Here is a 13,167-nt window from a genome sequence, read left to right on the forward strand (position 1 = left end):
TGCATTCACTGTCATCATTTTCATTAGTAGAATCTGTGAGAATACCATCTGCACAATTTGCATGATGGAAAAAAAGAACTATGCAAACTGAGGCAACATGTGGGAGAAGCAGCTGTGAGCTGTTAGTGTCAACCAATTTTACTGATTCTCCAATTAAGTTTTATGATGGCACAAATGATTTAAGAAGAAATGCTTTATGTGCAGTGTTGATAATATACCACAGAGTGACACCACTGTTACTCCCAGTGTGAATGATCTACCTCTGGTGCAGACTGCATGATGTTGGGGTTGACCAGCTCTCTGAGGGTCTGCCTTCCACCTTGTTTCCCAGAAAACATGGGTGATCTTGACGTGGAGTCGCTGTTCATGGCCTTGATGGTCTCATCCAACCTGATTTTCAAACATGTCAAAATGAGATGGTGTTTTTAGCGTGACTACACAACTCTAATCTGCCCTTGCAGCCTTGATTCAAGCTGTGTCTGGTCATCTTACTTGTTGTAGTACTCGTTGAGGTTGTTTCCCTCATCAATCACTTGTCTGCCGGCAAAGTCCAACGTGATCTTCCTGTCCTTGCGCGAGGCATGGCGAAGCTCTCTCAGCTCCTCTTCCTTTTTCCTCAGCTTCTCTCGCTCACCAGGCGACAACCACTGATTGGAATCAGTGGCAAAGTAGTCCGACTCATCATCCAGGACCTGCGTTCTCCTCACACTGGAGTTTAAGGGGACAGTAAATACATAGGTAAGTGTCTTCTGCAGTAACTGAAATGCGCAATTAAAGTGTGGACATTGAACACTAAGCAGTAAATCTATCCATTCTTGTGAAGCTCTTTTCATGAGTGTGTTTTATGATACCTGTTCCTGTCATATTCCAGCAGTTTGTCTTTGTGCTGCACAGCCTTCTCCAAGCCAGCCTTCATCTTGGCCTCTTGGTGTGGGAGATAGTCTCTTTCTCCTCCGTCTGTCACCAAAATAAAAACAAATTCATAGCATTGATCCACATCATTATTCAGATATTTTAGCAGTTAATAATTCTGACTAGTTTTGGCTCTCACCTCCCATAAGCTTCTTTCTTAGCTTCTGGCTTTTGTTGGAGTCTCGTTGCAGAATCTCCTGCTCCTCTCTTGTGCAGACCTGAATCAGTAAAGAACACTGTGTAAAGAATACTGAGAGTGCACTGAAAAAAGAAATCTAAGGACTTAACACACTGACGTACCAGACTTCCACAGAAGAGGCAAGGTCCTGAGCCCTCCTGCTCACACACGATGCGACCACAGCTGATGCAGTTGTTGATCAGTTTGTGTTTTTGGGCGAGGCAGTCACAGGCATGTCGACCTGGGAGTAAGATAGACAGCTTGTCTTGGCCCTCTTTAGCATAGAGATTGACAAACTTACTTTTCTTCTTTGTTGAAGAAGTGTTGCTGCTTTCTTGGGCCTGAGAAAGTAGTGAATGAGGAGAGGAAACAAGACAGGAGGAGAGAAATGGACGAGGTAGATAAATTAGTACATCCAAAAATTAAATGGATCAACTGCAAATTAACTCAATGTATTGTGTCGTTGTACTCAAACTATTATTTTATTTTATTTTATTTAAGAGAGTGATGTTGAGGACTTGTGAGTACTCACCCTCATCAGATCGATGGGGGTTTTGACTGCCTCTGGCTCAAGCTCAGTCTGACTCACAGTCGGCAGCTCCTGTTTGTTACGGCCCTTGCGTTTCGACTTCTTCTGGGTATCTTTGGTCATATCTTGTGAATCTAGGAAATGACAGCAAATGACCTTAAACAAACACCATGTTTAGTGCATTTGAGAGAAATTCTGATCTCACAGTGAATTATTCATAAGACCTTAATAACTAAAATACATATATTTACAATGTTTAGTCATGCCCAATGTATCTTGTGATGTGGTTTTATAGGAGGTTGTTAAAGGCCGGGAGGAATTTCATGTACAATCTAAATCAAAACATACTGAATGCCAGACATGAGATATTTAACAGCCTACCTGCTGATGAAAAAGATTCCTTAAGAAGGAAAGGACTTGAGGTATCTGCAGCCTGTATTCGAGTCTTCTTCCATCTGCTGAGGAAGTCTTTTATGAACTCCCCTTTTCTCCCATCGGTGCCCTGCAGGAGGTCTCCAACATACTCTTCAATCTCTTCAGCATTTTCGATAGTAAGAATGTATCTGGACAGCAGAATGATACAATTACCATCAAGTTTAATAACATTAATTGTCAAAGTGAATGTTGAAATATTAAAGATCTGAAAAAGGCATGCCTACATACACACTGCTTCTTTATATTTATGTGGCTTACAGCATTGTTAAAAGGTCTGCCTATTTATTACTTAAATAATATTCAAGAATTTGTTTGCTTTATGGATTTTATTTATAACTATTTAGGATACTTCACGAGGCCTGATACATACTGTTTTTTGCTCTTTTTCTTTTTCATAAAACGATTACTTGTGGGACTTATTTACGCTTGTATATCATACAAACTAAGTTGATTGCCCTCTGTATCTTATTTATGTAATTAGGAGATGACTGTGAGACAATAATGTCTAATTAGAATAAAAAATAAGAACTAGGAATGAACAATCAGCATGTGTGCCTATATTATTTGTCTGTATACGTTTTGTCTTGCGCCTGCATGATTTAATGTTCGAAAAACAAATTTTTTTCATACTGTCTGCCTGAACATACCTGTATTCACCCTCTTCCTGAAACACTAAGTTTTAGCACCCGTCTCTTTTAAGCTCCACTTCTGAGAAAGCCCAGTCTGTACTGACTGGTCAGTGTTGGTCTTTCACATCTGCGCTCTCGCATCTCTGCACCGTCATTGCAGCTGGGAATGACTGTAATGGGACTGTAGCTGCAGGTTCTTCATACTTCATATGGTATAGTTGTGACATCACAACTTCACTGAAGTCCTGACAGCTCATTTATAGGCACAATTTCTGAATACTGACTGTGCATTTCTCTATGGATTGAGCATTTTGACATAGCACCTATACCTGCTTTCTATTTAAAAAAGACATGGGAATCTGACTTTTTTCGAATATGGGACTAGGGTTGAGCCATATCATATCGTTCACAATAATACCAGTATAATTTTGAATATGATATGAAAAATTCATCATGTGATAGTCGCAATATTTTGTCTTGTTGACTTATTGTCGTCATACTTGTTACGCACAGCAACAGCAAGCAAGGCTGAAAGCAAAAAAAATGTTAGCGACTCTAAGGTGGTTCCAAAAAAGAAGCAGCTTCAGTAGTGTGGAATAAACTGTGGCATCCTGAATGTTTTATGAACAGCCCCGGACTTCTCAGACTCTTTTAGTGAGTTACTGCTCAGAGGGAACTCATTCAGCGGCTCCTCTGGCAGCAGCACAGCGTCTCTCCCTCTCCTCTCTCACCGTGCACACACAGGAGTCAGTGTCATCAATTGATTTTGTCATAAACCTTTGGTAATGTAAACCTATGTGATGCTCGCCGCTCAACAAAAAACTACATATATGTGAATGTGTGATAGTTGTGGTATCATAACAGCCTGTCACAGGTTACAGCGTGATGATTAGAGGAGAAATGGCAGAGCATAAAGGTCCAGGTGGAAAAAAACAACTCAACCATTTAGGATTTTACTAAAAGAAGGAAATCACCTGTTGGTTTTACTGAATATTTGAAGGCAAACTGTCAGGTTGACATGTAAAACCATATCAGCCACTCCTATGTGGGACCTTTAAATAATCTTTCTTGTGCCTCTGTAGAGATTACATGACGCTGAAAACATGCCACAGTGTTTCCAGGCTGATTATTTAACAATTCATTAGTTTCCTGGCCTCAAATTACAAAAGTCAGTTACAAAACTGTAATCATTCACGTGGTATATAACGGCACAGATACAAAATTTCATCATCAAGGATGTGTCACGCCGAAAATGGGATTTACTAGATTTAATAAAGGCTGACAAGTTTGGGATTGAGAGCAATAGTGACCCGTTAGCTCGGACACAGCTAACACACCGGTCACACTGTCTACCTGCTACTGTGACAGCTCTAATGCCAAACTTATAACGCTGTATATTTAACACACAAACTTAAAGTTAATTGGCAGTAATTTGATTTAATCCAACCACACTGGGAAACTTAAACCAAGCTAACAACCTACCAAACTAGCTTGTCATCTCCTACACAGATGTTAGCTTGTTGGCAGAGCTGTCAGCACTTTAACAGTCATATTTATGCTAACTGACGTTAACGTTAACGTTACTCACTGCACGATGTCTTCACAGGCCTCCAGCCCAAACTTGTGGTGTAACTGGTCCACACACCACTGCAACAAAGCCTCCGACATTTTTTTTATAGACAAAAGAGACTTTAAACTCAAAGCTCAAACCAAATGTAGCTGCGTCTCTTCAAGCCAAAACTGAATGAGAGCCTGTGTTTCCAGCCGGCGACATAACAACGGCGCACACACGAACGTGGTAGCAGAGAATCCCAACCGGAAACAACCCGAGCTGTGAATTAAGGTTCCCACCAACTGATTTGACTTCCAGTAAGAAAAACAAAACAAAACAATGAGCCGTTATTTAGTCAAGGGTCTAAAATAAACATAACGTATATCTTAACTTAGATTGAACTGCTCATTAAACTATAAACCACTTTAGAAAAAAAAAAAAAATCAAAATGGTGTAAATGGATGTGCCTGTTAAACTCAATCACTAGATGGCAGTTTTGTAATGCAGTGAAATTATTACTGAACTGTATTTTGAGAGAAATACATATGCCTTCAGCTGCAACCTGACATCTGACGCTTCACCAGCATAAAGTAATGACTCCCTCCATAATGAGGTGGTATTTTCTACATTGGAAGTCTAAATCAATACTATTATACCTTTATTTTATCTTTATTGGCAGCAGAAATCAACAAAGAAATCATTAATACAGACAAAACAACAGAGCCAAGAGGAATCGTTTAAATGAAACCATTAAAGGAACACAAATAAATGGTTTTTGCAGTTTCCTGTTTTAAAATACTATAAATAAATATTTTAAATGATTAAATTTGGATGTAGGAACATGATACTTTGCTAAAATAATAATTGAATTGATTCTACATAATTCTTGAGGTTTTTTTTGTTTGTTTGTTTTTACTATTGTTGCTGTAGATACCAAACAGTACATTTTCCTATCAGCAATAAATTGGGACACATCTTTCTTAAATTTTTGAGTATAGACACATTGTCAGAAGAGGTGCAGCATTTTTTTTCTGCATCTCAAATTTACGAGAATAATGACTTGCTAGATAATAATTATATATGAATTTGAATTGAAAACTTCCCTTATTTTATTGGGATGTAGATATTTGTATGGAAGATTACAAATATTTTTCCAATTCAAGTTATCAATGTAGATATTTATTTTTCCATGATGGGTCATTGTGCATAATGAACACTTTTACCTTAAAGACTTTTGTGTTTTTACTCAAGTAAAATTTCGAATGCAGACATACATGACTTCCTTTACTGCCGGGTAAGTACACGTAGGCTTCTCACATACTGAAGGTTGCCAAATACTTGTCGTTTTTACTACACTATATTTATTTGACAGCTTGTTACTTGTTACTTTACAGATTAAAATAAGCACAAAATATGACAATCTTATAAAATGTGATGTACTCGACAAGACACTACTCAACAGTATATAAAAAAGTTGAGATTACACATTAATGCATCTGTAATAATCCAATAACAGGGCTGTTTTTCTGCAATATATAAAACTTTGAATAAACTGTATTAATTCTTTGGTAATCTGGCGATCAATAAAAGTAAATGTTCTTCCTAGGTGTCTTGTGTCAAATATAAGATTGCCTCTACATGTTTTAGTTGTCGGTGAGTTTTCTTTTTCAAATCATTTGTTTTTTACATTTATGGAAAGAGGGAAGTGATGTGCGCTCTAATTCCCTTAAAAATTGTTTTCCTGTCTCAAGGCTATATTTTCTGTAACAGCTTTTTTGTTGAGTTCATTCAGTCTTGCAGAATTAGATATAGGCTGATGACTCATCATCCTCCACAAAATGCTACAGGAGTACTTTTTTGTTTTATCTCTCCAGAGTAGTTTTTGGCTTTTGCTGGCTGGATGTCAAAAAGCCTGCTCTACCAGTCTGTCTCAGTTGTTTCAATCTGACAGTGCAAAGGTCAGGGTTATCATCTGTAGTCCAGATAAGAAAATGTAGATGGAGCAGGAGTATACTTACATTGGTACACAACACACAGTTCTGTACAGCAAAAAACATTTTTGATATTCAGTCCTCGTTTTCAAATAGAAAAAATGTTTATTTGTGAAATGTCACAGTACAACAAAAACATACATTTGTATTAACTGACATGAAAATCTGTTCAACTATTTTGACCTTACGGTAATTCTTTAATTATCATAAATGTAAAATAAAAAATAATCAAGAAGTAAAACCAAGGAGTAACATGATTATGCTTATAACTGGCAATAATTTTCATTTATAGAAAGGCAACTTACAACATCACATGACTGCTTTGGATATACGACCAGTCATGTGATACGACAAATACATTTCAATACAAGATAGTTGTTAGTTTTGTATATACGGGGTAAATTTTAGTGAGAGTATATGCATTGTACTGAACAATAATACACATCACATAACAAACCACAGCTGCATTCTTTGTAGTTTTGCAAATTACACCACTTAAACAATGCTTTGTATTTTTCAGTCATTTTAAAAAAGGACTAGAGGATCAAATTTAGCTGTTTTCCTTTAATATAGCATCAGACTGGGTTATATAAAAGGCAAAAACTGGCCATTTTCACCACCATCATGTAAGGCATACATTAAAGGTCCAGTGTGTATGATTAAGGGGGATATACAGAAGAAATGGAATATAATAAGAATGTTTCTGCAGTGCATAATCACCCGAAAATAAGAATAAGAATGTTTTCATTACCTTAGAATGAGCCCTTTATATCTACATAGGGAGCAGGTCCTTGTCTTTGGAGGTCGCCATGTTGCACTGCCATGTTTCTACAGTAGCCCAGAGTGGACAAACCAAAAATGGCTCTAGATAAGGCCATTTGCATTTTTGCGTTGGCCACCCAAGTAAGCAGCCCCTCCACATGAGTCAGATGGCATCGGACAAACAGTTTGTTTTCACGTGAAACTGCTTCATTCAGTGTTTTTACTGGTTTAAATCACCTGGTTTGTTTGTTTTAGAGAGGAAGAGACCTTGGCAGATAATTTGTCTCCTGGTAAAAACCTCCTGAACAATGAACACTAAAAGAACTCTAACCAGGAGAAGTTTCAGTTGGCTGCAATGTGCAATCCTCACCACTAGATGCCACTAAATCCTCCTAAATCATACACGCTGTTCCTTTAAATGTCCAGTGTGTAGGATTTAGTGGCATCCGGCGATGATGTTGGAGAACTTAAACTTCTCCTGTGAGTCAAGTGTGTGGGAGGACTATGGTGGCTAATGTAAAAACGCGAATGGCCCTATCTAGAGTCAGTGTTTTTTATCCGTTCTCGGCTACTGTAGAAATAACATGGCTGACTCCAAAGAGGAGGACTCGCTCCATATGTAGATACAAATGTCTGATTTTACTGTCAGGAAAATATAAAGATTCTTAGTTTCAGGTGATTATACACTAGTGAAAACACAGCAATGAATATTATACACCATTTCTCCCAATAGATGTCCTTAAATCCTACACACTGGACCTTTAAATTATTTATGCATTACATAAACTTTGCCTGGATTACTGTGCATGTCCTCAGTTTGACTTTGTGTAATGTGTGGTTGAATATTTGGTGATATACGATTCCCATATAGCAGACTTAGCTGTATACAAATGACCACCCCATGAGCTTACAAATGGTTACTCTGTGATAAGAGAGATTGGTATAGGCTTTATTTTATGTTTCCTGATAAAGTCCTTAGGTGAAAAAGTCTTTGGAAATGGCCTCTACAAAGTTAGGAGCTGACATGAGGATCCCAATGGTGCAGAGGATAGTGAAGAGGGAGAAAGCCATGAGACAAAGCCTGTCGATAACAGACGCAGCAAATTTCCACTCGTTGCACACTGACTCGTCCTCGTCTTGGTCACGGAAGCGTTTGGCTATGTAACGCACCTCATCCAGGATCTTGATCAGCTCTGGTTCCACGCTGGCAACTGAGGCGCTCTGACCTGTGGGAAGGAGCATCTCCTCCTCACCTGCTCGTCCAACCAGCCGTCCACAGAGGACCCCAGAGTCGGGAGAGGTGGCAGCTGTGGAGTAGTGAATACTCTCCAGGCCACGGACGCCAACGTAGAGCATGTTGCCGTTGGTGGATTGGGAGGCAGAGGCACTGGCGTTGAGGTCCATGCTGGTCAGGCTGTTCCGAGGAGCCTTGTTGTGACAGGCTGAACGCACCCGCTCCTCACCTGGGCGCTTCATGCGCAGGAACCAGGCGCACCAGTTCAGTAGGATCACACGGGTCTATGGGATCAAAAGGTAATGAAAAAGAAATCAATTTAACAAGGGTCTTATTAACTTTCAATAAATGTAGGACACATCCATCAAAGAATTACTACCTGTCTTTCATCCTCTATCCTTTATCCTTTTTTGTCTAATTTTCTTAGGTTACCAGAAGAATTTTCACAAAAGCCAAATCAGCTCAGCATTTCAGAGAGGTGCTCCACTTGTGAAGGTCAGTTTTCTGAAACTGGCCAATTATAATGAAAAGCTGATTATACCAGCCCCAGAACATAACAGTTTCTGACTGTGTAATGCAGCACCTTCAAATTTTGGTCAACAGTTTAAGTACAAAAGGTAAAATCATTTCACTGCAGCAGGCGTTTTAAACTGCAGGTAACCACTCCACTTTGTATTGTAGCATTTTTTGACTCTAAATCTTTTCATTACATCATTACATCAGATCACATCTTAATTTCATGTCATTCATTATGTCAGGTGATCCCATTGTGCAAGAAAGAAAGACATTTATAGAAACACAATGGCCAGACTCTGAATTCTGTACGTGACCAAAAACCTCTCAGCACATTTCTGCCTATTAAAGGAGCAGTGTGTATAATTTAGTGCCATCTAGTGGTGAGGATGCAGACTGCAACCAGCTGAAACTTCTCCCATGTGCCAAACATGAATTTCCACTTATGATTCCTTTAGTGTTCATTGTTCAGGAGGTTTTTACCATGAGCTGAATTATCCACAGAGAATTATTCCTCTCTAAAATAAATGGACCAGATGATTTAAACCAGTAAAAATACTGAATAAAGCAGTTTCACGTTACAAATCTGTGTGTTTTTTTTATAGTGTTTGCCTCATCAGGGAGGGGCTAGAAACATGGCGGACTCTGTGGACGAGGACCCGCTCCCTATATATGTGTATATATATATATATATATATATATATGTATAGAGATAAATGGCTCATTCTAAAAGAACAAAAACACAATGATTCTTATTTTCAGGTGATTGTACACTAAAGAAAACAAACTTATTATATTATATCGTATGTCCGCCAATATATCCTCCTACATCCTACACACTGGACCTTTAAAAGACGGACACACACAGTTTTACACAAGCAAAAGCATATTAATCTTAATAAACCACTTTAAGTGAAGCAAAATTGACTATAACCTAATTAAAAACCAAAAGAAATCCAGATAAGGGTGTAACATGAAACGACACTCACCCACTTCGGCATCTTGCCTCCATCTGGGTCGTGGTGGTGATATTGTAAGACCAGAACTGTAGCAATTACTGAGAGACCAACGATGACCATGGTGGTGGCAAAGTACTCAGCTGGGTGAAGGAGAAATAGAGAAGAATGGATACAGAGAGTGTTGTCATGCAGGTTAACATTTCAAGGAGAAAACATGAGGATAAAATGAAGGTTTCAGTGTAAGGAAAAGAGCTCAGAGCCAAAGAGACGAAAGCTCCCTTCTTGCCTCGAGCGCTCTGCTCATTTTAAGTGTCTCCGAGAAATGCCAAACCTACTTTTTCATTCCACTGTTTCAAACATGGTGACTGATCTCTAAATAAGAAAATCCAAACATTGGATGTCTGCTTAAACTTAGTTACACTGTGATATGAGAGAGCCCCTGATGAGAAATGACTACACAAATTTCCACCCGTGTCTTCCCACTGATAGCAGCTGACACCCATATAGAGACTGCTTTTAACTTCAGTCTGGCTTACCTATTAAAGGCACCGAGTCCGATGTGGCGGGCATAATCTCTGCAACCAGCAGCATAAAGACAGTCAGGGAGAGGAGGACTGTAATGCCTGGGAAGGAGACCCAATCTCAGTAAGCACTTCACAACAAAACTATTAAATGCAATGAAAAGTATTTAAATCACAGAGTTATGACGGGGCCCCATGAGGCTTTGATGTTGAAATCTGCCACAAGTCTGCGTAAATTGGATATTATATGATAGTCAAGCACACTTTCAGTCCTTAAGAATGATTTTGGAACAATATGCAAAAGATGAAGTCCACTCCAGTGCCAGATTTTCAGCATCGCATGACTGAATCCTCATTGTTTCAGCCCATTCTGTCTCCACTTGTGCTGTACTCTCTTCTTTGCTTTTCATATTTTGTGTCTGTTTTGCGTAAAGTCCTCCAATACATTTCATGCATTTGTGATGCCTTATATTCTTATGCTAATTTAGCCGTGTTTCAAATTTTACGCTTCTCTTCCACAATGTGACAACACTGCGCCGCAGCCAAACGTGAAGGAGAACTCCCCAAAATTAGAATTGTGGAGCTGTTGAGGCTTATAATGTGTCACAGTCACTGACTACATCACCTGAGAAAGTACAAGCACAGAGAGGCAAACAGGTATCTTTAAAAAACCTGAGAGCAGAGTTTTCACTAATGAGCTGACATTGCTAAGCCACCGGCTCATCGACTGTCTCACTAAAAGACTCAACTTCTCAGCAGGATTAAGAGTCATGTCTTAATTAACTGCAGGCATGCTGATGTGCGATTGACATGTCTGAAAAACACTTAAAGGGGAACACCCCCTGAATTAAGCGCTCCAGTATGTCATTTCCATAGCCAGGGAAGGTTTAATTAGTATTTGTGAACATGAGCTGCTCTCAGAGCCAGAAACCAGAGAAGTAAATCTCAAACTTGTGATGTCATAGGGTTTAAAGTCTGGAGCTGCTGCATAGACGATGAAGGAGGCTGAATTTGGGGATGCACAGAATGTTTGTTTTCTTTGTTTTTTTTATTCCTTAAGGAGCTTTATTCTATTGTATTGTTCTCCGTTCTGAAAAAGAAAATGTACACATATACTCAGAACGTTCCCCTGGGTGCTCTCAGTGCCATCTGTAACATCTTTCCCAATTTGTTGTCTGTGGAGCAGCTCTAGACTTTATACCCTATAACATCACAAATTTGACTTTAAACACTCTAGCTTTTGGATTTGGGATTTATTTTTGGACTGTTTTAGTCCAGGGAGGCAGTGGTTAGCAATGTTGCCTCACAGAAAGAGGGTTTCTGGGTCAAACACAGGGTGAAGGGTTCAAATCCCCAGGCGGGGGATGCCCTCTGTGGGTTTTCTCCAGGTACTCCGGCTTCCTCCCACGGTCCAAAGACATGCAGGTTGATTGGTGACTCTAAATTCTCTGTAAATGGTTGTCTGTCTCTATGTGTCAGCCCTGTGATAGTCTGGTGACCTGTCGAGGGTGTACCCCGCCACTTGCCCACTGTCAGTTGTGATAGGCTCCAGCCCCGCCCGCGATAAGTGGTTACTGAAAATGAATAAACGAATGTCTGAGACCACTGATTGGCCACTGAATGGTGCATGCATGAGCTCAAATATCACATCGTATACTGTATTTTACAGAGAATAATATCAAAACGTTGCTGATTCTTTCATTCATTTTCAGTAACAGCTCAACCTGTTGGGGGTTGCGGGCGGGGCTGGAGCCTATCCCAGCTGACTGGGTGAGAGGCAGGGTACAACCTGGACAGACACATAGAGACAGACAACTATTCACAGTCACATTCAAACCTACGGACAATTTAGAGTCACCAGAACCAAGAATCTAGCCTGCATGTGTTTGTACTGTGGGAGGAAGCCGGAGTACCCAGAGAAAACCCATGCTGACATAGGGAACTTTTTTTTTTTTTTCCAAAAAGTTAACTGTCAGCTGTTTCAAGAAAATATTGCTGGCCACTTTTTGTAAATGTTATCTTTAAATGCTTTGAGTCACACAAACGTAAAAGGTACAGTGCAGGATTTTCCTGAAAAACAACATATAGACTTCTACAAAAGTAATGTCTCCCGCTTGATGACCCCAATGAAACTTTCACCTTCCCTGAACCCCCAACCCCTTCCCCAGCATGGCTCCAACTACCACTCACAGTGCACCAACAATCAACCAGTTAAATTCCACCTTGATTAACGTTAGGTAAGTTTTTCTCCTGTTAGTTTCTTCTCACTTCTCCCATCAAAATGAGGGAGTAGGGGGAGGTAGAGTGTACGGCCCACTACGGCAGTGGACAGTTCAGTCTGCACAGACGTCTCTCTATCCTACTTTTCTGTCCATCTAACCTTAGCTCTTTGGCTCCCACTCTGAAGCCCTTAGACGGCACTATCACTCCCACTCATAGTCTCAAGTATGTACGTGAAGGGATTGTAACATCTAGTCCTAAACTGAACTCTCTTAATGATCACTTATGACCCAATTGAAGTGTGTGGTGTTGTATTTTTCAGCAGAGACTCCGCCCTCTGTCTGTATTTTCTTATTTTCTGCTTATTTTGCTGTGAGCGGGATGTTTACAGGCTAAGCCCTCAGGTGAGGTCCGGACTTCATAAAAAGGTAATGACCAGGTGCCAGATCATAAGCAGCATGCATCAAAGAGGGAGCTATGAAAATGGTGGCGCAATGCCAAGTGCACAAAGCTGAGTGTTTCTGGTGTTGGCTCTCACTGTCACTCAACAGTAACCAACAGTGTACCTTTAATTCCATTAACCTCTGCTGTACAGTGATGCAAGCAGATGCTTCAGAGATGCAAATGTCAGAGCCTCTACACATGAAACCTTAACTGTGTGCATAGCTAGATACCACACGGGAAATGTTTCGCTTTTTTTTTTTAGACGTACCGACTCGTTAAACGTGTGAA

General features: G+C 39.8%; 2 protein-coding genes across 2 annotated transcripts in view; both read right to left on the minus strand.

The window, feature by feature from the left end:
* trip4 (thyroid hormone receptor interactor 4) overlaps positions 1 to 4,460 on the minus strand; it is a 125,277-nt gene extending 120,817 nt beyond the window's left edge. The window contains exons 1-8 of the mRNA XM_033632823.2: positions 4,272 to 4,460; positions 2,001 to 2,182; positions 1,623 to 1,753; positions 1,213 to 1,431; positions 1,052 to 1,130; positions 852 to 957; positions 493 to 708; positions 261 to 390 (exon numbers count right to left, since the gene is read on the minus strand). Of these exons, the coding sequence (XP_033488714.1) occupies positions 261 to 390; positions 493 to 708; positions 852 to 957; positions 1,052 to 1,130; positions 1,213 to 1,431; positions 1,623 to 1,753; positions 2,001 to 2,182; positions 4,272 to 4,351 (1,143 nt within the window). The 5' untranslated portion in view covers positions 4,352 to 4,460. The remainder of the gene's footprint in view (positions 1 to 260; positions 391 to 492; positions 709 to 851; positions 958 to 1,051; positions 1,131 to 1,212; positions 1,432 to 1,622; positions 1,754 to 2,000; positions 2,183 to 4,271) is intronic.
* Positions 4,461 to 6,308: 1,848 nt separating this feature from the next.
* The window catches only part of chrna7a (cholinergic receptor, nicotinic, alpha 7a (neuronal)), a 40,160-nt gene continuing 33,301 nt past the window's right edge, over positions 6,309 to 13,167 (minus strand). Inside the window, exons 8-10 of the mRNA XM_033641867.2 lie at positions 10,231 to 10,317; positions 9,725 to 9,834; positions 6,309 to 8,506 (exon numbers count right to left, since the gene is read on the minus strand). Coding sequence (XP_033497758.1) covers positions 7,964 to 8,506; positions 9,725 to 9,834; positions 10,231 to 10,317 — 740 coding nt within the window. The 3' untranslated portion in view covers positions 6,309 to 7,963. The remainder of the gene's footprint in view (positions 8,507 to 9,724; positions 9,835 to 10,230; positions 10,318 to 13,167) is intronic.

Source organism: Epinephelus lanceolatus, chromosome 2 (genome assembly GCF_041903045.1).
Source record: "Epinephelus lanceolatus isolate andai-2023 chromosome 2, ASM4190304v1, whole genome shotgun sequence".
In the NCBI taxonomy this organism is placed as follows: domain Eukaryota; kingdom Metazoa; phylum Chordata; class Actinopteri; order Perciformes; family Serranidae; genus Epinephelus; species Epinephelus lanceolatus.